Source organism: Lineus longissimus, chromosome 3, assembly GCF_910592395.1.
Source record: "Lineus longissimus chromosome 3, tnLinLong1.2, whole genome shotgun sequence".
Lineage (NCBI taxonomy): Eukaryota > Metazoa > Nemertea > Pilidiophora > Heteronemertea > Lineidae > Lineus > Lineus longissimus.
Window position 1 is genome coordinate 24,936,143 of NC_088310.1, and position 27,340 is coordinate 24,963,482.

Below are 27,340 nucleotides of genomic sequence, written 5' to 3' on the forward strand. Positions count from 1 at the left end.
CAAATGTCTTGAGTAAAGTCAAAGACAAGTTGCTGTGTCTTCGGGGACAATAAACAGACGTGATAATGCGGGTTCCTTCTTAGGGCAATGAATCATTAAGGAGGGTTGTGTAACCCACACACTGATGATCTTCAATGCTTGTTCAATGTATACGTAGCTGTTGTTAAATAGTTTTTTTCTCCACAGCCAAGAAGTGGCACTCGGTTGTGCTATGAAATGTACCAAGTAGTAGAAGAACACCATGTAAATGATTAAAAGGCTTTTTTATTCTGAACGAATCAATTCGGAATCAAGAATGTTACAACAGTTTAACCTTCATGGCTACATGTACTCTGTTGACTATAGACATTTCTAGCAAGATTCCTGGGGTTAATAAAGTGTTTAGGACTACAGAGTAGGAACACATCATAAGTGTTTGGTAAAATGATTTTTTTAAAATGGTATCTCTCCTTATTTCCCTTCGAAGATGGAATGCACCTAACGATTGCCCAAATCTGCATATACAAGACAGATCATAAATCCCAATTGGTGAACATTTTTTATCAAAAACAAAATGTCTATCTTGAATGCATATTAGGAAGATGTTTTCGGTCTTTGCTGGCTGTCTTCTTTCTTTTCCTGTTGAGATATTTTTCAAGTTTCCCAGATTTCTTCAGCTCCCTGAATTTCTCAGCCAACTCAAACTTCTTCTTTTCAGCTGAAATAATCAGATTTGAGAGGACGTTGTTAATACATGCGTCGTATTATCAGGAATCTTCGTTATGTATACAAGTCGATTCTCTTTGACAAATGATCATTATACTTCTGAGTAGATGCAGTGAGTTGGTCAAGTTAGAAAACTTCACTCAGTAGTGTTCTACCCCAATGGAACATGTCCAAGACAGAATCACATCCAGGAAGATCAAAATATAGACAGAATCACAACCAGAAGGATAGTTGGAGAAGTGCCCCATCCACAAGGACCACATTGGAGACATTGTCCCTATTCTTGAGAGATGAGCACATACCGGACAGCTCAACCAAAATAATCAAAATGGGGTCGGTGTACAAATATGTTGGGTTCAAGGCATCATAATATGAGACAATCCATGCCAGGAGTATATGTCAACTTTAAAATGTTCATTCAGACACTTAATATGAAATCCCCCTGCAATTCTGAATATTGATGAATATTTAACTTACATTTCTTCAGATAAAATGGAGTCTTTCCTTCCTGCACCAAAGCCTTTTCCTTCTTTTTAATCTCTCTTGATTGTTGTGACTTTCTTTCCTTTTCTTTATCAGATTTTTCTTGTTGCGTCTACAACATTAAAATTACTCATAAGAAGTTGATTATATCAAACATCACACCATCTCTACAATTACTTATTATGAGCATTTAGATAGTAAAGACTATCCATCCTGCAATGTGTCCATGTTATTCTTGACTTGTGATAGTTTCCAATACTCCTCTCTCATAAATCAAGTAATACATCTATCAACAATAACATTCTACCGTAAATAATCGTTTCAGCTGATTAAGTTAACAAACACTTAATCAAACATAACTGAATACTCTGTCCAGACATCAGATTTCAAACCAATGAATCAAGTTAGAAATCTTACCATTCTATTGACCAGGTACTTCATATTGACGACTTTATCAGGGTCTTTCTCTTTCTTCAACTTTTTTTGGATTTTCTGAAAGAAAATGACAAGTGACAGAGCTAGGAATTTCAAATGGTCGAGACATCCACATTATTACAAGTTAGCACTGAATTTTACATTTAAGGAATGTCCTCATGAATTCCAAACAGTACTGAAAAACAAATTCTCACGATAAACTACCAAGAGAGATGATCCAACTTGAAAACACACATTCATTCCCGAGATGATAAAGCTATTACTAAGTGGTTCAGAATACTGGACTTACTTCTTTCTCCTTTGCTTTGATATCATCAATGAATCCATAGGACCGCTTAAAGAGGTTCTCATTATACGTCCCGGATAGATCATCAAATCTTGGGTCTCTAGTTACCTGGAATGAATTGGTAAAATATCAAACAAAATAATTATGAGACTTTTGAAAGCGTTATACACGTACCCTTCCCTGATGTCAAGATTCAGACATTCACTTTGAGAAGAAGACCTTCATAAGCAATGTTTAAATCAACACCACATCTGTGAACTTCCATGCTTATAAAGTCTTGGTTAATTCTGAGCAGACTGAAATTGTAGGCACTGTTTTTACACAATCGATTGTACAGAACAGCAATCCCGAGTCTAGAGATGATTGCAATGATGGAAATCAAACAAAAAAGCCTTTTTATTTAAAAAACTTGCTGCACCTCACCTTTGCCTTTTTGGCTTGCATCTGTCTGTACCTTCGCACTGGAGCCTTTGATGACATTTCCATTGGTCTGAAAAAAATATCAATTTGATATCTGAAAGATTCTGCGCACAAAATCTAAACCTATCAAGGGCAGTCAAAAGGACTAATGTCAAGAAAAATCAGGAAATAGGGTGTCAATAACTTGCCTGTTTTTATTTGCTCTCTTGAATATTCTCTTCTTTCCTGTCTCATGGTTGCCTTTACCGAACAACGCTTGGTAATACCTGAAGAAAAAGAACCAATTACACAAATTATCATTTTCTCAAGAAATATCAGTAACATGGACAAAGAGTCAAATTAAATCATATTATCTAAGGATTTAATCCAGATCAGAAACTTTTACCAACATACTCTCGATCCAAAATCTTTATGTGAGAATCACTTCTTTACATTTTCTAGCCTTCCACAGGGGCAAATGGCAATGAGTATTTAGGAAAGTGTTTGATTGTTTTAGATGAAACATTATTTACACTTTAGATCCAACTCTTTCCCTTAACTTCTGAAGCTCATCAAAAGGCATGTTTGCAATTTCTGAAAGAAAGAATGGAAAGCGTATAACATATAATGATGATACATTAGACCTGTAACATGGAAGTCATCTACAGCGAACATTTATGTATACGGCAAATCTCATCAAAATTGATAAGAAACTCATATGATGATGATACATTGTATGTCATCAAGTTGTACTGGTTATACTGAAGGTTTGAAAAAGCTTACCTTTTCTGATGGAATCCTGGAATAAAAGGCAAGATGCTGATAAGGTATTTGCACTGGAATGAACTGAACTGAACTGTCCATGAACTGTTACATTGATAGGTTACAAAAACTGTAGCATTTGCTTTTGAAGGCAATGCACATGCCACAAATGAAGATCTAAGCTCAGGCAAACTTTTCAGGGACACAACAAATGTCACCTTACATGCTCCATCTGTTCTGTATGACAACAGACATTTGTTCTGCAGTTATTTCATCAACCCATAGATTTCTCAAGGTTGCATTGTATGTATTGTAATTGTCATTTCGAATTTGGTAGCAAAATGCACCAATCAGGGGAGGTAGCGATGGACAACCCAGTACTTACATATTCATCATTACCAGTTGTCTCCTCTAGTTCTTCCCTAAGGTTTGAATTGTCAGCCTTATCCTTGTTATAGTTTGATGCATCTCCATCACTCTCATCACTGACACCGTTTTCTGATGACTCATCTTCCGACTCCATTTCCCCGTCAGCAGGCTTAATCTCCTTTTCATTTGAAAGTTTTACTCTTTTTGCTTTTGAAGAAATATCCTGACTCTTCTCATCTTCATTACTGCTATCTTCTGAATCTGAGGCAGATGTGTCACCGCTTGAATCAGATTTAGCTTTCATTGAAAGTTTATTATTTTTACTAGTCTTTGCGGAGATCATTTGACTTGTTTTCATTTCTTCGTCACTACTTTCTGAATCTGAATACTCACTGTTCGATTCACCAGTCAGTTTATCAGGTACCACCTCATCTTGAACACCAATTACACCATTTATCGTACTGTCAGATTCACTTTCTGATGCTTCAGAAGATGAGGTACGGTCGGATACTCTCCTCTGATCTTTATATGTCACCTGTCTTTGTTTTGACACCACCCCAAGTGTAGGTCCCTTCATATTTTTTAATGAATCACCTTTTGTAAAGCCACCTGTATCAAGTTTTTGGACACTCATCTTTGTTTTTGCTTTTAATTTCTCAGCCATGAGCATCCTCTTTCTCTTGGACCCAGTTTGGCGAGTTACTTCATATTTTCCACTTCTCTTGCTCATCATGGTTACACTTCTTATATAGAGTGCCCTTTACAACTTCAGAGAAAACCACAATAGAACAGCAGCACTGTTTCACCTTGAGTCCAATTGCCTGATCAGATCACCAAATAGCAATCATCTGAAGTGAAACAAAGAGAAGTGTAAATTATATGATATCTAAGGTAAAAGGTTGAAATTCTGGAGGATAATCAACCGGGCAAATGGTGTAGTACCAACTGCTTCTATAACAAAACATAATTCATGAAATACAGGAAACAATTTACATACACATTAGGGATCTGGCGAAAAAAAGTTCCTAAAAATGTGCAGGGAGCCCTGCACAAAAATCCCAATGGTGAAAAGGTGATAAGTTTTACACCGATTTTCAAAACCTAGGTAACTATATGTAGTTTTTCTAGTAGCACTTATTACCAACTCATTCCTGAATGCTTGTAGTCAGTTTAGAGGTCGTAAATGTGAATTTTCAACGAAAAAACGGAAGAGACAAGACCACAATTGATTTTTTAAGCCTTTTAGCAGTTAAATTGTCAATGTTTGACCGCGACGCATCAAAGAACGCGTCAAGTAGTGAAACTGAAATTCGGATATGATATACGGGTTAGTCTTGCGAGTAACTGGTGCGATGGAAATTGGTGATTGACCACGGAAATTTTTTTATAATCGACAAATTAGACAGACTTTGATATTTCCACTGTTTTCAGCCAACTGGCAGAAAAAACTCAAAACACGCCCCCTATTACCCAATTAGCAAAATTCGAAATAAATTTTTTCATCAAATAATTTCTTTATATCTGTAGACTTGCCACAGCAAATATTTTTTCAATACCTCTCCAAATATGTACTTGAGAGTAAAAAACATGCACTCGTCTAATTGATAGGCCTCGACCCTCCAACCTATGAATATTCATTAGTGGTCTTGTCTCGGAAGAGACAAGACCACAATTGATTTTTTAAGCCTTTTTGCAGTTAAATTGTCAATGTTTGACCGCGACGCATCAAAGAACGCGTGGTGTTGTGAATCTGAAATTTAGATTATGTTATTCCGGACAGTCGGGCAAGTAAATGGTGAAAAATAAAATGGTGATTGACCACGGAAATTTTTTTTTAATCGACAAATTAGACAGACTTTGATATTTCCACTCTTTTCAGCCAACTGGCAGAAAAAACTCAAAACACGCCCCCTATTACCAAATTAGCAAAATTCGAAATTAATTTTTTCATCAAATAATTTCTTTATATCTGTAGACTTGCCACAACAAATATTTTTTCAATACCTCTCCAAATATGTACTTGAGAGTAAAAAACATGCACTCGTCTAATAGATAGGCCTGGACCCTCCAACCTATGAATATTCATTAGTGGTCTTGTCTCGGAAATTTTCTTAATCATGGGCGCAGCCATGTTTGCCGATTGGGTCAAGGTCAAATCCGTGGGCATTAACATTGCGCACGTGTCAATAAATTGCTATATTCTGCCCACCATCTTCAGCGGGACTCCGTGGCGCAACGGTAGCGCGTCTGACTCCAGATCAGAAGGCTGCGTGTTCGAATCACGTCGGGGTCAAGTTGCATTTTTCCCTTTTTATTTTTTATTTTCATCCTTCTAATATCCGGCCGTTCTCTTTTTATCAACAAGAAATCTTCGTTATATACTTAGAGGTTCAGAAAGTCATTATTGCCCATCATAAGTCAACCTTGGATCATCATATTGACATCTTGACAATATGACATACAATTGCAAGGCTCAGCGGTCCAGTCTCAGGTGTGTTCCTACTACTTCTTCTTCTTCTTCAGCGTTCAACCTGCCTTAGTACTATAACCTCAGTCCTGTGGCGGAGATGAAGGGTTGTAAATGCGTGCGTACCCGGTTCGACGCCAGTATGGCCGGTGCGCTCCGTCTTCGGTCAGGTTTTATATCGGAGTTTCCGTCTCCTAGTCTGGTTGCCATAACTCGGCTGAAGAGCCCAGACTACCCGGTTACTCCTTGGTGACCAGTCACATGTGTGTCTAGTTACCTGGGAGACATAGTTTCCGCTCGAGGACAACACCAATGGAAAGGCCCGAGGACAGCACCAATGGAAAGGACCTACTTTATCTCTTTACATACGCTAGACCCGCGTGCGTCATAGCGTCAAAGTCCTGAATACACAGCGTCATTATTCTGATATAGTTTCCCGGGAGCGCGTCACTGACGCGGCCGTATTTCAGGTAGTGTTTACATAAGTGATATTATCTCCGTTGCTGTTCATAGTACAGGACTAAAATTTTGGGGAGTAACTAAGAATTAAATTCCGCATAAACTCATGTAATTTATTTTGAATTCTAACGAAAAGTAACCGAGAACAAGGCCTGCAAACTTGGAGAGAAAAAAATTTCTACAAATCGCCGTAAACACAAAATGTTTATAATAAAAATCTAAGTCCCAGTCACTATCATCACTTCCTACCGAAACATTGATATCTGAATCTGCAAAACCTTCAAATTCTGATCCGGAGCTCGAATCAAATAAATCTATCATAAATAAACCCAGCTGGTCCCGAACAATGCGGCACGTCAATCAAAAAAAGATTAAAGAAACGTTTAAAAATGGCCGACGAGGTCAACTTCCTGGGGAATCCCGCCAATACATCGTTAATATTCATGCCTCATGAATACTAAATTAGAACGGAGTGACCTGAATAGAAAATAGAAGCTTATCTCTTATTGGCCATTCAAATAGGGTCACCATGGAGCCAGCCAATAAGAAATTACGATACATTAAAGTTGGAGTAGCTTGTAGTCGGCTTGCCGGAGTTTCGCACTGTTTGAATGGAGCCGAGTAATGGCGGCTCCTGGGAGAACAGCGTAAGTTCTTTGCGCCGACCAGCGGCGGCTAGCGCATGTAAAGAGTTATAGACCTAAATTTAGAGATGTGTTACATGTAGTCAGGGAATTCCTGTTTTGGCACTTGTGTTTCCGAGGTGTTATAGCCCAGTCGGTGTCGATGTGGAAATAGAAGATTGCCCAGGTTCTTGGATAGCCAAAATGAAAAGAACTTACTCTGGACTGGCTTCAATGCATACAGAGGGCGAGGCATACTGAAATCTCATTGTAGCCAATATCTAAATTGTACTTAGAGGGAATTCCAACACTTAAGATTTCCTTTGAGAGAGTATCAGACTGAGCTGAATGAACACTCAAACACAAATTTCATGAAGATCACCAGTTTTATTGTGATTTTTACATTGACACAAAAAAGACTATCATGCCTGTATACTACATGTAGTAGCAGAAATACATAAAGCCAGACATACCCTGCACAAAGACAGATTTTCTTGCAAAGTTTCATGTTACTGAAAATGAAAGTTTTTGCAAATCTGATGGGTCGACTCTCATCCCATTATTCTTTTCAATGTATACCATATGGGTGGCATTTCATCAATGATAATGTTTAACCTCTATACTAGCCCTGGCATTATATATCACTGTTTTTACTAACAGTCGTGATAGATGAGATAATCGCCATATTTACACTAACCAACTAAACTTTATATTACGAATATTTGAGACACAAAATTGCATTTCAGAAATGCACCATAAGATCAGTTTTTGAAAGGTGTTTGCTTATGATATTCCAGGTAGACCGAAAACTTTCAACAAAAGAGGTTTTTTTTACAACAAAAAAATAATGGAGGAAGGGCTTGAAGGGAGGGGTACATGTTATGTGAATGCTGAATTGCACACTTGGCATAAGCTTATGACAACCAGGAGTACAATTCCTTTTTTAATTTGATGAAATGTCACCAATGTTGAATAACATTCTCCATTCAATTCGCTAGCAAACATACTAGTATGTCCTTGAACTCTTAAACAATCAGGATTGAAACTCAAAATTACCAATCAGGATTGAAACTCAAAATTACCAAGTACAAATGTATTACAACAGGCATCCGAATAAAACAAAGACATCTTATTCATGAGGGAGTTTAGCATCACAGATAAATGCTTCTGAAGATGACACATAAATCAGTGAATTTGGTGAGACATTTGACAATAATGAGCAGTTGAGTATCAGTCAAAGTCAAAGCGACAGAGAAGAAGTAAGAAGGGACCATTCACCCATTTCCGAAAGCAAAATATATCGTAACTAACTGATGAGCATGCCGGGGATGTAGAATTGGACTCATTTGAATGGATAATAAAATTGGAATATTCCTAACCTTGTTCAACAGTCGTCCATTGCACACCTAAATTGTGCTTTCGGAAATCCCTGAATGTGTAGAAGGAAGACACACATCGTATTTTCTATCATCACAGTATCAGCTGATTTGTCAAGCTTAAATATAAACCCTGTTTTCAACTCAACCTCAGAGATTGAGATCTCGCTATCTACTGGCTATTACCTAAAAGACATACAAAGGAAAAGATAGGATACTATTGGCCAGTTGAAAGTAAAGAGTGACACTGGCCTGGCAATGAACTTACGACATTACGATCACAAGTCGGACCCTCTTCCACGCCCGTGAAACGAAAGACTTTCCAAAACCATCAGTTCAATAATTTTTCTGTCATTATTGTTTGCAACTTGACCCTCAATACACACAATGTGAAAAATATTGTGCTGGCAATGATATAAGGGTTCACAGTATCCTAGAACAATGAAAAAATGTGTATTTTATATGAAAAAAACTCATCATTGTATCAAATCTGGTATACACTGACAAATCAGATTACAATATGATTTTGTCTTCTATGAATCCAAATCATACTAATTGAGCGCACAATATGACACATATTGCTATCTACATCATGACCTCATCTACTGCCAAAACAAGTCTTAACCCACCAACTGTAAAACAGCCACACTCCCTACTAGCACATACAAAAGGATAATAGCCTTACTTTCACATTTCATAAGATATCCAAAGAAAAATAGAATACTAAATGCAAAGTGAGAGAATTAAATTGATACTTCAATAATATTCAAATTTACCAAAAGCAAATTGGTCAGATTTGAGATCAGTTGTATGTACTAGGAACTTCCCTGATCGTATGATAAAAGAGCTTGTTATACATGTATAGTATACAGGGATTTAGCCTACCATTTTATCTATTTCTTCTTCCAAAACTGTCACTCACAAACTGAAATATTGCATCTGATACAAATATATCATATTTCAAAGTTTAAACAGAGATTTCATGCATTACAGCAAAGTATGATAACACTATTCATCAAGATTCTAGAAACTACTGATACACAAACCAAAAGAAAGCTGGATTCAAATTGCATAAGATACAAATGAGTTCATGTTTTCACACCATAACTCCAAGATTGCTGAACATCTTTAGTACAATTGGTACAGCAATCTCAGGTACAGTCAGTGCAAAATGAAAGAATTTCAGATGAGACAAAACAACAACACAATGTTCTAAACAGCTACAATTTTTGCTTACCATACACGTGTTTTAATTTAAAGTGAGCACTATGGTTCATACATGTACAACTACGCATTATAATTTTGCAGGCAATATGAGTTTTATCGTCTTTGATAACACTGGAGATATCTACTAGGATACATGCGCCTGGGGTGTAATGAGTTAATCTACAAAGATTCACAGGTGGCACCCGACCCAACCCAACCAGCATCACTGCTTTCAATACTTAAAGGAGTACGCCGTTCGTAATTACTTGTGGTCCAATTAAATGGAAACCCACTAATACACAATGCTGTAATGCAGTTATTGTGAATTAAAATTTGTTTAAAGTTGGTATTCATAGTATTTGTATAGAGTCTACACAATGGCAATGTTGAAATTCATATTTAGAATGTATTTTTGCAATTGGACATTTTAAAATTCAATTACAAATTCAAAATTTTAACGAACGGCATAGGCCTTTAAAATAAACATAATGTGGTATATTTTTAAGTTGTGCAATACTGCTAAAAAGAATACAATGATTATTCCCCAATAACTACAATTGCAGAACAGGAGGAATCCATCATGAATTCATTGATGCCAACTGAATGAATATATTGAGGGTGGACTTGTACATGATTACAATGTAGCTAAAGCCCACGTTAAGATGTGAAAAAGCATGCACATAAGAGTAAATAAAGTGCTAGTTTGTCGTCCACATGGATATTCAAGTCTGACTGAATATTCAAGAACATACCAGTACAGACCCTACAACAAAAATTCACAAACGTCATCCAGGTCCCTGTGCTTAGTATGACTAATATTCCGTAGAAAGAGATGTGAAATTTTGGGGGGTCAAAATGACTGTACAGGGAGTGATGTTTACGCGGCTGCTAATTTCATTGCACTGAGATGCAGGGAGTTTCCACCTTTTCCAATCTGTAACAACATGATGAACTCATCATCTCTGCAGACGTTTTTTAACCGACAAAAGTACAACACCGTCCCTGGTCGGATTATTGTTTAAAACACCTCCTGAAGTCAATGCTTGCAATGCACAATATCAATGTCTATATCAGCATAACTAGACTTGTTCCTCCAGTACAGTGATGTACAATCCATCTATACTAAAGCACAGGTAAAGTTACATTGACATGCAGTCTTACACTACACAGTTCATAACTAGGGGAACTGTGTATTCCCAGAATATGGAATAGATCTAAGGCACCAGGGAAATCATGATGTTGGCAATGAAATTCTTCATTCGTTCTTTACGGTGATGACATTGGCGTCAGTGCCATCCTCCCTCGTGGCAGAAGGCTGGAAAAACATTGTAAACAACTTTAAGAATTTGCATAATAAAGGGGGACTATAGGCAGAAGCCAGGGACAAAATTGGTGGTCTTCCAACATATTACACTGTGGGCAGTGTTTAATCAGAGTCTTTCTATACAAATATCTTGTATAGAAAGACTCTGGTTTAATTCAGCAATACACATTCTTGCAGTGTCCAAAATTGACCCGCAACACAGTAGGCAAATTTATGATTTTTCTGTCACCCTTGGGTGGACAAAATTCTACGGCATGCCTCAGGATTGCATGACAAAATGAATTTGCAATATAGAGATCATACCCCAACGAATGAGATAATTGTGACTATTAGTCAGGATAGGGATTGTTATAGACTAATTACTAATTGATTTAATAGAATTTTATTCACTGAGACTGGCCAGGGAGGGGTCAGATGTAGGTCACATCCGCGATGGTATAACCCAATTCGAGTGAGGATACGAGTTCTTCTAGAGTGTAGTTCTAGTGGCTTTATGGGATGGTCGTTGGCTAATTTACTACAACTACCGGGATCAATCTTTAAAAAATTGACCTTGCATACTCAGGAAATCCACGAACTAGTGCTTCAATTCCAAGATGTTGTTTAAAAGTGAGCTCTTGTTACCAGATCAGAATAAATCAAGGAAGAATGAAACATAGTCAGGTTTTCCAGAATTGGCTGGCTATATTTTATCATATTACGCATTCAAATGACTAAAACAGACCTGCCAAACCAAAATTTTTCCAAATACACTTTGTTTTAGAAAGGGTATCCTGGGCCTAATCCTTGGGAGTTCTGCGGCATTGGAGCAAACAACCCCCATACGTACCAGGCTTGAGCTGATTTTCCATTCATCATCGACAATGAATTTGTAATAATGCTCTCCCTCTTCCAAGTCACAGGTCGTGCTGAAGACACCATCACTGAAAATATATGATAACTTGCAAAATGTGGAAGTGACAGTGTCTGGATGAAATAGAACTCTTTTAGATAACTGGTGCCAACAAACCGGAACTTAAATACATGTAATCATTATCAATAAGTAAAGAAAACTTTATCAATTCTTGTTGTCAATACACACAGAGCCAACTAAAGCATTCGATCTTGCAAGTTGTAATTGGTTTCCCTGTGGATGTTTCACCTCATTTGTAGGTTTTCTGGTTTGAAAACGGATTTCCTCATGAGCCTTTTAAAGGTATACATGAGTGACTGCACCCCTAGTGGATTCGATTAGCCACTAGCTATTTGTGATGACTGAAATCCCCTTGTGGTACCTCGTTATTGGATACATTACGACTGAAATTCAGCAGGGAATTCTTGAAAACAATGGGGCATAATTTCTGTCATTCAGGGTATAATTTGACCAACAGAAAATTACAGCAATTATTATGAGGAGAATATCGAATTTCACAGAACTAAATCACCTTATTAATTAGAGACTGGTGTATTTGTTCTGCTGTACTTTAGTATACAGCAGTTTTCAAAATGGAGCAAAACTTTTTCACATAAAATTAAAGCACGTGAAGTTTCGTACCCAATGTGTTTAGCATAAACTAGTAAGAATTGAAAAATACACAAGTTTTTAGACACAAACAGGACATAAGAGGGTATAAGAAATGTTTGCATGACTGGCATTGTTGCCATTAGGGCAAAGGTGAGACAAATTAAAGCAGGCAGACACAAGTATACACAAGTATACACTGGTTGAGAGACAGTGTAAACAGGCACACATTACATCGTCACTAAATTCAGCCTACTTTTTCTTCAATTCAATTTTTAATAATTTCCTTGTAAAGTACTGGAATGTAGTGTCTCATTGTTTCAATTGGTGGCACCACTTGTCATAACAAAGAATACCAGAAAAACACCCATGCAGGGCATTTTTTAAAACACCTATTCAAAGTCCGGAGACACCTTTCCTGCTTATTGTCGAGTATTTTGTTTGTGACACACCAATTTGCCCCAGCGGTCAATGTCTAGCTATCGATCCAGACGTGTCTAAGGTTTACCAGTGTCACAGACTACCCAAATATATCATTTCAGCTCCAACACAACAATAAGTTTTGCACTTATTATCAAGTACCCGATACTATCAATGTCACTGATATATACTAATTGAGAACAGACATGACCTTGTAAACTATAATATGGGCAACTTTGTACTAAATTTTAATTGATATGTCTACTGTTTTTAACCCTTAGGTATTTACTCAAATTTCAAAATTACTGTTACTCGTTTTTAACTTATTTCTCCAACAGTCACAGATCTTCATCATCACCCTGAAGAATTTAAGTAAGAAAGTCTGCCTTGAATACCCAAGACCAAGATCAGATTCTTGGCAATCTTAGGAACTGATTCACAATTGCGATCATGTCCTCATCGCAATCATTTGACATCGGTACCGTGATTAAGATTTACATGTATTTCCTGCTGGATGAATACTTTTTATTCGAAAAATGGACTGTACTTCCTCTCACATGTGTCACCAGTGGATCACATGTATCATGTGGCCTGGAATTAGAGCAGTCATGTTTTCTCACCTTCAGACCTCACATCAAGTGACCATTTATCATGGGGGCATATAGTGTAAATAACTGCCAGTGATATGTTTTTAAAAATATTTCACAGTTACTGTACAGACGTTGATTCTGGGATGCATCAGAATATGTACTTAATCATTATACAAAGTGCTTCTGTACAATCTTTCATGTACCTGGTGTGCAGCACCCTAAGCACTGCAAGTTTGTATCCATGTCTGTCGTGCCAACCTTTTCAAATTAGTTTACATTAATACAACTTCAAGGAACCTTGTTCAAAAGCATCTAGAATACCCCTTACAATTTTATCATACATTTCAATTCTAAAACATTCTCTTTAAATGTCAAGTATCTTACCTATTAGTCAGCTCCACATGATCAGTCCAGGTTGTAAAAGTACCCGTTACAAGAACGTTCTTGCCACCGTGTTCCCATTTGAAGTCTACGGACACTTTAGCAGGAGTGGTCTGAAGAAGAAGAGCAAACATGTTATACTAACAATTGAGAAAATTTTGTATGTCTACAGGTATTTTGGCCATCTCGAAGTAGATGAGAAAGGTCATTCTTTTTCTTGCTCCTCCCTACCATTAGTATACTTTAAAGGTGGGATCCAGTTGCAAGGAAAACTACCCACACACATTTTAAAACTGGCAATTAGACACGCCCGAAAACCTAGGGTTGCTAGATTGTCAAGAGGAAATGGCCCATTGAATCCACCAGGAGGAGCTGTTATGCTGATCCCTTTGTATGGCCTGCTATTGGCATCATGATTGTTACATGTTGGTTTGTTGTGGCTGTTACCTAATACACAATGGCCTTTAAAAGTTACCAGGTTTGCACCACCATCTCCAGGGATCTATTACAAGTCTGCTTCCTCATTGGAACATGAGAAAGCTGGATCAATACTAGAATTGCACAAAAAGCTCTCTTTAGAGAAAACCTTTGGGACTTAAAGTTTGTTCAAGTCCTTGAAACAACTGAAGAAAAAGGCTAATTTGCACTTAAACAATCAGCATTGTTATGAGGGAAGATGGGTTATTCATAAATGAAGTTATAATGTACATCTTTTTCAACAGCCAAGTGACAATCACAGGTTAAATGTCCATAACCATGACTGGAAGTCTTTGTACATGCCATGTTTGCCCTCAATAGCTCACGAAATGTGTCATGTTGTGCAACATAACATGATTCTTAGAATAAAATTCTGCTAAACAATAACAATTACATCATGTGCCTGCTGGTCTCTGGGTGCTGGTGCTTTTATCACTTGGTAGTACTTTCGTTATTCTATACATTCTGTCACAGATTACACCAGTTTTAAGATATGATGCCGAATTGATATTTTGACATCCTTGATTCAACCCCCCAATATCCCAATTTTGAAATGGCATATACCCACCTCTTCAACAGGAGTCTCAGTTTGTACTGATGGTGAATCTGAAATATAAAAACAAATGTTAGGTCACAAAGGTGAAGAAATCACCACTGAGTATGGCCACCCCAAATGTTTTGCCCGTGGTTGCCCTACAATCAAACCACTTTCCAGTAATGTTAAGAATAATAGAAGAGTTATAATTATACAACTACAACGATCAAATCATATGATTTTCACTGCAGGTTGTTTGTATTGGGTGTGGTCTGAAGCTCTTATTAACTGATGTTTACAGGGCGTCACAAAAAGCTTAGGCCTAACAGAGTAAATGTCTTGTTTCCTGGTATAGCCTGAAATGGTATATCAGGGGATCATTTTACCAAAAAGAAATACATTTTGGGGGATCAGAGCAAGGAAGTTCGATCCCCTCTGAACAAGGAAGATGATAGAGATATTCCTACGAGCTGGTATTCAATTGACAGTATAATTACCCAGAGCCAATCTTTAACTTTTACACCTCTTAACTGCTCTTGGAGCAAGACTTAGTAAATTAGTAGTGTAGGTGCTAACATGTCAGTCTTCAACATTGCATGTAATCAAATTATTTGAATTAGAATAATTCAGACCACTTTCATTTTTCGCTGAAGCACAGTGCCAAACAGGAAAAAAGCAACAACGATTTGCCTGACAATTTGTAGTGCTTCCCTGTTCGATGATTACAAATTTGGCATGTATAGAATTAGAAATGTGATTTAGTGTTGAGACAACATTTCAACCCACAGTGGGATGGATTTTGTGACACTGCATGTGGGAGACCCACAGGCCTTGGACATTGACGTGATGAGGACACAACAACCAATGAACACATTTGCCTACTTGTCCTCCTGAATGGGTTTGCAGCTCCCCACATTAATGATCGCTTTTTTGTCAGCGCTGAAAAAGGTAGCAAGATAACAGTTCAAGACCTAACTGATTATAGCATTTTTATGGTTATGTCCTCCCATCGAATGACATTGTGACACTAAACGCAAAACACTCCATTGGCCTATAGCGCTCCACAAACTAGTGACTTCTATTGTTGGGACCTACGACTTAGCAATATAACAACATAACTGATTGCGATTTTTAACCATCAGCAGCATGTTTCCAATCTCAATCTCCAAGGCTATGTCGCAGGATGCAGCAAGAGCACACCACCAACAAAATCATGTCAAATCATAATTAGAAGTAATAACAAATACCACAGAATATCATTTCACTAACAAATAGACCAGAAACAACTTCACCATGATATGGCCTAATTAAGTTCTGTTGGAACAATGAAGTAGGAAGTTGATAATGAGAGTAGGAAGTCACACATCATATGGTTCAGCAAACCTTCATGCATATGCAAATTGTAAGACATTTAAGATACAGTCTGCCCTTAGAACAAATTCTAAACTGATAAATTCATGAATTTTTGTGCACTTTTGCATCATTACAATTTCCAAAAATTTCAGAAAAATTTACATTTTGAAAGTCCACAAAGCTCAGTACCACAATTTGAATCTTTGTGACTTCTATGGGTACTCAATTAGCTAACCAGAATGAGCAATAATAACACCACATCTCAGGGTCATAAATATTTGATAAGTTTGATGATTATCATGTTATTCAGCATGTCCCAAAGGGTTAATGTGTCAATATCTCACCATGATAACAACACATTGGCTTATCATATTGATTAAGAAATGCACAGCTTTAACATAGTGCATTTCTTTTAATGTCAATGATGAAACATGATGACCATATGATATGATCGTGTACTGATACGATAAAACCCATTCCAAGTCAAAACAGCTAGCCTTCTCTATATATGTATAAATATATGATGACATCCCAGCTCCGTAATGAACAGTTACCAAAGCTTTTCTGAGTGATTCAACTGCAGAAGTTTGGAAAGTATATTTGAGGCTCTTTGAGCATCGATAGAAGTTCGCTAAAATTAAGCCAAGGAAATATCTGTACATCCCCTCACCTGGTGTTGTCTGCTGTATTTCCTCAGCTTTGGGTTCCTCAATCTCAGCAGCAGTCTCAGTCTGTTCTTGCTGTGGCTCTTCCGTTGGAGCTGCAGGTTCTTCAACCTCTTGCTCAGCCTTGGGTTCCTCAATCTCAGCAGCAGTCTCCGTCTGTTCTTGCTGTGGCTCTTCCGTTGGAGCTGCAGGTTCTTCAACCTCTTGCTCGGCCTTGGGTTCCTCAATCTCAGCAGCAGTCTCCGTCTGTTCTTGCTGTGGCTCTTGCTCAGCCTTGGGCTCCTCAATCTCAGCAGCAATCTCCTTCAGTTCCTGCTGTGGCTCCACCTCTTGCTCAGCCTGTGGCTCCACCTCTTTGGGGGCCTCTGGTTCTGCAGGCGTCTCTTCTTCCTTGGGCTCTTCTGGGGCAGGTTCAGCTGGTGTTTCTGGTTCCTGAAACAACGACTAAAGAAGCTCAAATTGGGACATCAACATGCACTGCACAGGATTTAAGTAGAATGCTCTTCTGAAACAAGCAATACAAACACAGACAATAATGGACAACACATGATTGTATATGCTCACCCAAGTGAGATAAAAACCTGTTCCCTTCCTGAATCAAATATGTTTAGAAGTCAGACTATAAACATGTCATGCCTACAAACAGCAGTGTATGATCGTCACAAAGGATAATAAACCAGGAAGATCCAAATATATATTACCTATGTATATTTTCTTATGGAGACAAGAACAGAATGAAAAACTGGACTAAGGTCTGAATACATGAAATAAATCTTGCATTATTATAGCCATTTTTATTAGGATTTACAACACAAATCCCTACTTCTTGCACTTTAGACTTGCCTGACAGATACCTTTCTTACCTAAATGGGTGAGAAGAGCTATCAATAACTAATTTTTTATGAGGTAACCCTACTTGTCATATCCAAACAACAGCTGTTTTTTTACTTCAGCCTATCGAATTTTGTGTGGGCATGACAGGTAGAACAGCTACCACACTGAACAAAAGCTTTACTGGCATAAAGAAGCTACCTGCAATGCGATACACATCAACAACTAATACTGACAGCAAATTATGGTAAATCATATTTCTGTGGAGGGAACAGCTAGCTGTACACATACATCTCACATGATAGCTGTTTGAGGTGCACAACTTCATCGGCCTAAAAAAGGGAGTCAGCCATGTTAAAAATAAGTAATCTGACATTCACAGCGATCATGATGTCCATCCGTATTACGGATGGACATAAATGATAGATAGGATATCCTCGGGACTATCGAACACTATCCTCGTGGGCCAGATCTGACAAGGCCTAATGAAACGGATGGCAAACACATAATCATAATGGGTGACAATAACACTATAGAAAGGCTGCACTCCTTGCAAAAGGGTCCACGACTTTACAGACAACCCAAGTGTTGTACTTACCTCTTTTGTTTCTTCTGTTGTTTGGACCTCCTCTACGGCAGCAACAGGCGGCGTCTCAACTTGTTGCTCTTGCGTGTCCTCCACTTGTGCCGATTCCTCTTTACTCTCCTCGGCAGCAGTTTCCGTTTCAGCTAAAGTCTCTGTTTTAGATCCTTCCGTTTGAACCTGTTCTGGTTCGGCTTCTTTCACCTCTTCTGATTTTGTATCCTCTTTAGTTTCAGCACCTTCTGTCGTTTTCTCCTCCTGTGTGGCGTCACCATTGTTTAATGGTGTTTCCTCTTTCTTTCCAGAGTCAGCTGCAGCAGCACTTTGCTCTTCAGCATTTGCATCACCGTTGACAGTTGGAACTTCCTAAATAATAGAATAGACGTGCGTTTGTAAAGGCTTTGTTTGAAATTACATTCAGGATAAACTGTATGGTGAAAACACTTTCAAACTGTGACTGGCACTGCGTTCGAGGCAAGGAGACTAATGAAATGGCCAGGGCCATTGTGCTCACCTCATGTGGAGGAAAGATGGATAAAGAGCATGGTATTGTGTCATAGGTTTGATGTAGGTCCAAGCAATTACAATTTCCCCAAAATGGCCAATTTACAGTACATTCGACCTCTGTGACCTTGAAAAGTAGGTCAAATCAAAGAAGACCCGGGTGACACATTGAATGGTTGTTAGAATTAGATGTACCTATGATATAAAATTGGTGCCAATCGGGCAAGTCATTATTAGGAATAATGGCATTTTGAAGAATTTAAGATTTGGCCCCCTCCCTGGAGGCCAAACGGCAAATCAGATCGCACCAAACTTCGGTACCTGAGATCACCTGACCAAGGGGTACATGTGTACTTAATTTGTGATCAATAGTCATTGCAGTTAAGAAACGTGCCATAGTTACGGCCTGACGGCGAAGTTACGCCATTTGACCTCTGTGACCTTGACAAGAAGGTCAAATTAAAAACCTGTGTGACATATACTGTATGGTGGTTAGATGTACCCATGATATCAAATTGGTGGCAATCGGGCAAGAAGTTAAGGAATAATCACATTTTTAAGGTTTTTGGATTTTGCCCCCTGGTGGTCAAGTGGTGAATCATATTGGACCAAACTTCGGTCCCTGAGATCACCTGACTAAGGGGTAAATGTGTATCAAATTTGGTATCGATAGTCATTGCAGTTTAGAAACGTGCCATCGTTACATCCTAACAGCCAATTTACACCATTTGACCTCTGTGACCTTGAAAAGGAGGTCAAATCAAAAACCCGGAGGATATATGATGCACCTTTGCTAGAAGTACCTACCATATTTTTTTCAAAATTTCCCGACTACTATTAAGGGAGATATTGCATATTTTCACTTTTAACGTTTGGCCCCCTGGTGGCCAAACCATGAAACGAATCGGACCGAAACTCAGTCTCCAAGGTGTCATTACATAAGGGTACATGTGTACCAAGTTTCAACTCAATAGCTCTAACAGTTACGAAACGTGCCCTGCTAACGGACGACGGACGACGACGACGACGACGACGACGACGACGACGACGACGACGACGACGACGACGACGACGACGACGACGGACGACGGACGCCACGGTATGGGATAAGCTCACCTCTGCTAAGAGGTGAGCTAAAAAGCTTGTCTATCATGCAATCAACCTGAAGAAAAAAATTATTCAGTTAGCATCTATCACTCAGTCTTGTCCTGCCATTGGCTGTCAGAGTGGAGAAGTTGGAAGACCATACAATCAGTGTCTCCTTATTTGAGCTTTTGCAAATTCACTCATTTTCAATTGGTGATAGCCTAATTACCGCAGTTCACAGTATGTGGTCAATAGGTTTGACTTCAAGTTGGGGCATGTCTTCATTCGACAGAGTGGGTGACAGCAATGTTCCTGAGGTATCCAGTTTCCTCCTACATGGCATACAGATCACAATTTACAATAGCGCTAGCCTAATAATATCATGGACAGGAAATAGGTATGTGGGTCGTATTTGTTCGCACTAATTCTTGGGGAAGGGGACATTGAAGGCAAAAGAATATATTAAATGACCACGTCTCAGTATTTGCAAAAGACATGAAAGAACACATCTCAGCACAGCACAAATTGCAAGAAACCATACAGCAATGAGTATGTTAAAAGGTTATACAATTGGTACAGAATCTTCAGGATGCTTGCCAGAGTAACTAATGAACGTTTTCATAATTCATGAAGAGACAGCCGGAGCAGCTGGTCTTTGTCAAGGCGATGATATAACAATGCCGAGGAAGAATGAGCGATTCCATTGGGACCTCGGGCCACTAACACAAATCAATGCTTGGGTCAATCACAGCAATAGGGAGCATCTCATAGGTTGAACCCTAGAAAGATGAAAACGATTTTTATCTGGAGGGAGGTCATCAGTTTCTAACAGCCACTGCACACTTGTTTTAAGTTTTCACTTTCAGTGCCGCCTCATGTTCAGGGTTGACGGATGTATTTTTTATTGATGTGACAAAGTTTTGAATGGTGTCTTTTTAAGCTGGTGATCTGATTCTGTTTGTCTGGACTGTTACTCTTGCGGTGTGGCTTGCAAACTCTCAGTAAACTTATGGAAATAGAGGAATAAATTAAGAAGTGAAGCAACAGCTTTTTGTTTTTTTAGTTGTTTGAGAGGGGGAGGGGGTTCTGACAAGGAGAGACTAAAAACCTTTGTCTTTTTGAACTCCAACCTATTTTGAGATGCTCCCTTATCCATAACTTCTAACACATATCTCCATAAGCCACACCTTGCACAGGATCGGGACAAAATGGGTTTGTATTGATATCGGTAGCAGTTGGCAAAGTGTGGGCATTAAATATGATATGTCCATCAATATTCATCTCTAGACTATTGAAAGCATAAGAATCTCAGTGTCAATGCTCAAATCAAGTGAGTACTAACTTTGAACATGTTGAATTAAGTCACAACAGACTATGATACACTGACTATGTCAGATCGACCTCTTTCTCACTATGTTCTCACTCCCTCAAGTACTAGATGTTTTTGCAATAGGAGGAGACATGAATTTCCTGCCCCACCCAACACAATACCATTATTCAGTTAGAAAGAACTCAAATATTGACAACATGATGAGGGGATTCACTACATCCATCATACTCACCTTTCTACGGAAACAGAACCAACACCTCCAAGATGATTCCTCCACAACTTCAGAATGTGTTATCATAGTTGTGGGTTTATATTCTTCAACAGTTGAGGCCATGATGAATTATCCCGATTTTGTCAAATCACGCTGAATTCCTTATCATACCTGCTCAAACCCCAACTTCTCACAAGTGAAGAAGTGATGCTAAACTACCACAAACATACCCGTATCATCAAATACATCAGATGCGAATAGTTGGGAAGCGCTAACAAAACCACACCTAGCAACAAAGACTCTGGTTGGTTAGCATAGTAAAGTTTACTTCACATAGCCACCCACACTATATAGTGGTGTAAATAACATGCAGCAACAGCCAATTAACCTCCTTCATCAAAGCTAAATATCATTCAAATTATTCCTGAACTCCCTTAGGGTGCTAAACAATAAGGTTTTTCAGTTGCAGGGGTGGCTAACTGTCCCCTGGAACAAGGTGTTATTTCACTGATAACTGATAGTCAACCTTATCACAAACATTTGAGATACTCGCAGACATTTGTGACCCACTCTGGCCAAAAAACACCTGAAGATTAGTTACTCAAAGAGAAGACCATTAGCAACATTGTATGAACTGCACCAGGTGGTAGAAATGAAATTGATAATTTTTCATTTATTTCAAAATTTCTGAGAATTGAGCATGAATGGGTTAAAGCACCATTTACAGGGGTTTTACTGAAGGAGTATCAACTCTGCATGAATAGGTTAAGGCACCTTTTACAGGGGTTTTACTGAAGGAGTATCATCTCTGCATGAATAGGTTAAGGCACCTTTTACAGGGGTTTTACTGAAGGAGTATCATCTCTGATATTACAAAACAAACCATGCACACAAATCAGATGGTATTGCAATATCAAAGAAACGGAATCAAACCCACTATATCATCTGAAGTTTTAGTTGTCTGATATATTGATGGGTGGGATCAAGATCTAGATCGATTCGAAATGAAAATTGATTTGTTGGCAAACACTTTTTTAACTGACAATTAAGCCGATTTTTGAAAAGCTCTTTTACCTTTTGAAGCCAAACCGCCACTTCCATCAGGACTGCGCAATAGGGCTTTGTGATGTCCTTTAGAAAAATGAGCAGACTTATTTACGTTTTTTAAAGTTGATTACAAACCTTTGCTGGTGCGTCACCGCCCGCTGATACTCCATTCTCTTTCTTTGCCTTATTACTCTTTACTGCCACCTCACTGCCGCCAGAATTGATCGTGGCTTTCCCGGATCTGTTACCCATTTCGATGAGATTTACTTCAAATAGTCTTTACACTGAAACTCAACTCGCTTCTTGAACTGAAAAGAGACAAAATGGAAAATACTGTTATAACAAAAAAAACCACTTGTATTTGCTTAGAATTCTGAGTCACCAGATTGAACATAACCTCAGTTCTGACAAATCATCTGAGGCTCAATTATTAAAACTCAGACAGGAGGAACAATCCTCAGCCTCAGGACAAACTGCCTAGAACAAAGTTCTGGAGGATATGTGTCCAGGACTGAATTGGTGTGGAGGATAAATGTCTGGGATGAAATCATCCAGGAGGATGATTGTCTGGGTCTGAAATGTCTTGGAGGATGATTGCCTGAGCCTGAATTGTCTTGGAGGACAATTGTGCTGGACTTAAGAAGGATAATCGTCTGGGAACAGCCTGTAGGATGATTGTCTTGGACTGACCTGTCTTGGACAATAATTGTCTGGTACTGAATTGTCTTGCAGGATGATCATCTGGGACTGAATTGTCATCGAGGAAACATTGTCTAAAGAATGCCATTTGTCAAAGTACTCTACATATTAAACATGCTAAAGTGCTACTTTATCTTAATCTATATTGACTAGTCTACATTTGGGTGACATGGATTTAAGCTCATAAAGTAGCATTCTGAAGTCATAAGTCATATTAGCAATACAGCATGTTGTGCTATGCTATTAGAACTTGGCTTACATCTTGTGGAACATTGGCCTACAGTAGGCCTGAAGGAAAAGGAATTCTGTGACTTAAACTGTGGAAGTCCTACATGCACCCTCGCTAACGAGTATTCGGATGAGCCGCGTCTAACACCTGAGACAATACATGGCATTTCCTCAAGACGCGTCACAGGCCTATGGAGGAATATGCCAAACATTGGAAATCATGCGATAAACGAGTAATCAAGATATTAACAGGCATTGTATCGAAATTAAAATACTACTTTTCCTGCGCAAATCAGATCGCAGCTTTATGCGACATTCATTCGCCAGGGTGTACATTTATCAAGATATTCGTTATTGCACCCCTCTGTGCACTGAAATCTGGAAGCTTTGAAAAGAAAGTGAAGAAAAGCATGCAAAAATGAAATGTAGACCACGGTAGAGTTTACCTGTCAGAATGCAGAGAATCCAGATAGGATAATGTAGTGTACAGACTGGTGTTGATTTTAGTCTTGACAATAGTCGTGAAGGTGTGCCAGATGTTCCTACTGAGTCTGTAATGACTGGGCAACTGGGCATAACTAGGTTGGACTCATCCACAAACAATATTGTTATCTTCTTCAGTAAACTGCCTTGTTTTTTAAAGGCCAGCAGTGCCCTCCACTTTAAGGTGTTATTCTCCAGCGGGTATTCCTTAACAACGCCACAAACAACTCCACAAGTTCAAAAGTAAACAGTCTATGGCCAGGAAGCAGCCTTGTGGTATCCTTGGCAGCACAAGCCTGAGCAAATTCCAAGCAGAACAGCCCTGTGATAAGCCATAGAATTACTGGTACCAGACCAGTTCTGCGGGACTTACAGGATTACCATCCATCCCTTCAGGGTTAAACAAGCATCAGACATTTATGACTATGAGTCAACCAATTAGACCATCTACATGAATCAGTATACTATACTGATTCCCTTTCTCAGGGTTGCATAATAGAATCCAATCAATTTGGTAAAGTACTGGCTTATTACTCCAAGGTACTGGCAATGCATACATGTGTCATCAACATTTTTGACAGTCATGATGGGTCATCATTGTATGATTTTGAAAATGAAGGTTCAGTAAAACTAATAAAGAAGGTACAGGCCCGCATATCGTAGGATTAGGCCTATAACTTTTAATATGGGCTAGATAATCATGTCAATGTTGACAATCAATTGTCCACTCACATTTTTCGTCTGTTCCTTTGGGAAGTACCAGGTGCAAACTTATCTAATTTCCTCCTCTCAAGGGTAGTTCAAACAGTCCTCCTCTTGTGCAAATAGAAATATCACTATTCAAATACCTTCACTGTATCAGTACTTGTGTGATATTGGCCTAGGGCCTAGGAACATTTGCAGTGGATGCAGTCAAGTGAGAAAGGCCTGCTGAACTTATCCAAAGATAATCCTAAAAATAGGTCCTGATAATGATATTTGTCAGACATTGCAAGAAGATCAGGCACAAAGAAAGGTTTGATGAGATCCAATTCCTATGTGAAGTTATATTAAGCCTTGGGCTTTATTTCAAATTAACTGAATTATAAATTGTTACATTTTTGTGGAAAATATGAAGTTATGGGCACTGACAAGGTCGATTGGTAGTCAAACATTGGGTACAGAGTGAGAACACAGAGATTGGACTTGACCTTCTTCAAATTCTTTCATTGAACTCCAGGTAAACAATTGATTAGAAAATGAGTCAACCTTACCTAGGCTTATCGGAATCAAGCTCTAGTACACTCATACCACTGTCCACCCATAGGTGATTCTATGTTCTAGGATTATGACCAATATGTCCTGTATTTACAAGTAGTATTCAAAACCATGTTGATGTTGAATAATGATTTTTAAAAACTTTTTTTAAAAGCTTGTTCCAAACATTTCAAAAATGCAAAAAGAATAGTGTGCTTGGAATAAATATGCACATAATGAACCCAAAGTTATTTTTTTCAAATCTCGAATACTCCCAACAATGGGCAATTAAGTATAGACTAGCTCAAGGCTTTGAATGAAGATCATTACTGACGAGTCGTTGGATTACTTCTACTCTCCATTGTACTCAATATTTATGCAATGAAAAAGTTTCAAAACCACTACAGAAGTTGAGTTACCATGCAAAACAATTTTCCACTTTCATGAATTTTCTAGTTTGATTTGAACGGCAAGTACATTTGTCACATCCTTAAAAAAACAGTGTGATATGAAACCAAAGACATAGCTGTGCAGAATACAATGAGTATTAAAGTGAGGCACTTGGGCTACACAAGTGGAGTCCAAACTACTGAAATTGACCTCTTCAAGCACTTTTGAGTCATCTAAGTTTGATTTCCCACCGCCGCAGGCTTCACAATGGTCACCTCTTCAAATGTTCTACATTGTCAATGACATTTTTTAGACAGCCTTTTTATCACTTAACCCTTTGGTGTTCATGTACTTTACGTAAAGTTGCTGCTTTACCCCTCCCCCATTAATTAATTTTTAGAGGAGGCAAAAAACAATTAACACTGATTTAGTGAATCCAAACCAGGGTATCAAACTGGTATCTCTACGTAGGCACTGTCTGAAAAATGATTACCAACACCATTCATTCTCGAAAATAATCTTACAGGTCATGATCATGTCAGACACGGATCGAGATACCGTGTAGACGATAGATATTGAGCCGGTTTTGGTGCGTCCGTTTCACATTGGCCTATATGTAGGCCTAGGCCTTTGAACAGGCGCCATTCAAACTGCTAAAAAGCTTCTTCTCAGTGACAGTTAAGTATATCAGACAGAATGTCAACTGTCACCTTCGATCTCTGCCAGAGTAGTCCGGCTCTCCAACAACGATTGAGAAGAATAAACTAAAACCGTCAAAGCAAAGTTGCTTGGCTCATAATGACTGATCCTCCCTTGAACACTTTAGTCCTAGTCTAAGACAAACACTCCTTCCATCTGTCCATACGCAAACTTCACAAAACCGGATTTCAGGTAGCAAGCATACAATACACCGAGAGGAAACAATGTATCCGGTTACACACTCCTCCTGTACATTTTGTACACGATGATTCAGATGAGAAAACCGCACAAAGCAAAGATATCCTGCGCCTGGGAGGCGGTACCCAACTGTTTGAAGTGTGATTTCTCTGCGAAACATGAATGAATCTTTACAAAAATAACATCATTTTATTGATATTTATCATATACACCTACCTAGCGTAATAGAAATCCTTTTTTCTGTATGAAAATAGCAGAAATCCTGAAGAAAACGCACAAGAAAACTGTCAAAGAAGAAACATGCCTCAGACGAGTGCTTGAACTTATGACCTCTGACCTCAGGATTACTCAACAAAAGACTAGTCATTTTTAGAGCGCGTTCGACTTCTAGCGCCGCGCTTCGGTAAGTACCGAAACTAGAGCCTTGAAGCGGGTGCAGGGCCATCTCGACCTACCAACTCGGCCTCGGCCCGGACCAACTCGGCCTGGGTAAAAAAACAACTCGGCCTGGGTTATACATTTTTGTTTTTTTGGTTTAATTTCTTCTTATATGTGAATATCAGTTGCACTCGTTTAGTTGGTATACCATTATATAGTCTACCTTTCCTGTAATTTGAAGATAATTCATTGGGCGATACAGGAGAAAATTAAGGTTTTTCTGCTGATTTCAGAAGGGCCGGGCCGACGAGTTCGCCGGGGAACGACCTCTCCTGTTAAAGGCAGTTCACGACCAAAATATAGACTAGGCATGAGGAGCACTGGAGGTACCTGGAGTGGGCAGGCATAAAAACTTAGCATGCTTAGTGCTGATGTCATCTTAAACTGCCGACATATTTTATCGGCAATTAATAGGAGACATAAAGATACAAGTGACATAAATACTAGTCATTCGTTTAAACTGACCAGAACCTGGTATAACTGTCCTAAATGTCTGGTCCAGAGTAGCCTCTTTATGTTATTAAGGGTGACTTTGATCTCCTGCTCTCCTCAGTCAGATGG

The 27,340-nt window shown here is 38.6% G+C and overlaps 2 protein-coding genes and 1 non-coding gene across 6 annotated transcripts; 1 reads left to right on the forward strand and 2 right to left on the reverse strand.

Moving 5' to 3' along the window:
- Nucleotides 1–246: 246 nt before the first annotated feature.
- LOC135485173 (ribosomal RNA processing protein 36 homolog) lies at nt 247–4,863 on the reverse strand. Its single transcript, XM_064766964.1, has 10 exons — nt 4,581–4,863; nt 3,456–4,287; nt 3,092–3,107; nt 2,842–2,902; nt 2,518–2,595; nt 2,333–2,399; nt 1,913–2,017; nt 1,606–1,680; nt 1,183–1,300; nt 247–697 (listed from the first exon to the last, which is right to left on the reverse strand). The coding sequence occupies exons 2-10, from the start codon at nt 4,170–4,172 to the stop codon at nt 558–560; spliced, it is 1,377 nt and encodes a 458-aa protein (XP_064623034.1). The 5' UTR covers nt 4,173–4,287; nt 4,581–4,863; the 3' UTR covers nt 247–557.
- A 797-nt stretch (nt 4,864–5,660) lies between these two features.
- On the forward strand, nt 5,661–5,732 carry Trnaw-cca (transfer RNA tryptophan (anticodon CCA)). Its single transcript has one exon. It is a non-coding gene; the product is annotated as a tRNA-Trp (tRNA).
- Nucleotides 5,733–7,355: 1,623 nt separating this feature from the next.
- Nucleotides 7,356–26,671, reverse strand: LOC135484330 (uncharacterized). 4 transcript variants are annotated; one of them, XM_064765689.1, is made up of 9 exons: nt 26,558–26,671; nt 22,544–22,716; nt 18,246–18,596; nt 16,822–17,248; nt 15,681–15,737; nt 14,832–14,869; nt 13,790–13,899; nt 11,724–11,817; nt 7,356–10,885 (listed from the first exon to the last, which is right to left on the reverse strand). In XM_064765689.1, the coding sequence occupies exons 2-9, from the start codon at nt 22,658–22,660 to the stop codon at nt 10,826–10,828; spliced, it is 1,254 nt and encodes a 417-aa protein (XP_064621759.1). In that variant the 5' UTR covers nt 22,661–22,716; nt 26,558–26,671; the 3' UTR covers nt 7,356–10,825. The 4 variants fall into 4 exon arrangements, with proteins under 4 accessions (XP_064621759.1, XP_064621760.1, XP_064621762.1 ...); XM_064765690.1 differs by lacking the exon at nt 26,558–26,671 and adding an exon at nt 23,782–24,159; XM_064765692.1 differs by lacking the exon at nt 15,681–15,737.
- Nucleotides 26,672–27,340: the final 669 nt, after the last annotated feature.

What these genes read in the sequence shown, in the direction of transcription:
- LOC135484330 (XM_064765689.1), bottom strand. Translation starts at nt 22,660, where the DNA reads ATGGGTAACAGATCCGGGAAAGCCACGATCAATTCTGGCGGCAGTGAG. An exon ending in GCGGTGACGCACCAGCAAAG is followed by an intron (nt 18,597 to 22,543) that starts GTTTGTAATCAA and finishes TCTATTATTTAG; the next exon opens with GAAGTTCCAACTGTCAACGG. An exon ending in AAACCCATTCAGGAGGACAA is followed by an intron (nt 14,870 to 15,680) that starts GTAGGCAAATGT and finishes TTTATATTTCAG; the next exon opens with ATTCACCATCAGTACAAACT.
- LOC135485173 (XM_064766964.1), bottom strand. Translation starts at nt 4,172, where the DNA reads ATGATGAGCAAGAGAAGTGGAAAATATGAAGTAACTCGCCAAACTGGG. An exon ending in AAGAGAGCAAATAAAAACAG is followed by an intron (nt 2,400 to 2,517) that starts GCAAGTTATTGA and finishes TATTTTTTTCAG; the next exon opens with ACCAATGGAAATGTCATCAA. An exon ending in TGCAAGCCAAAAAGGCAAAG is followed by an intron (nt 2,018 to 2,332) that starts GTGAGGTGCAGC and finishes AATTCATTCCAG; the next exon opens with GTAACTAGAGACCCAAGATT.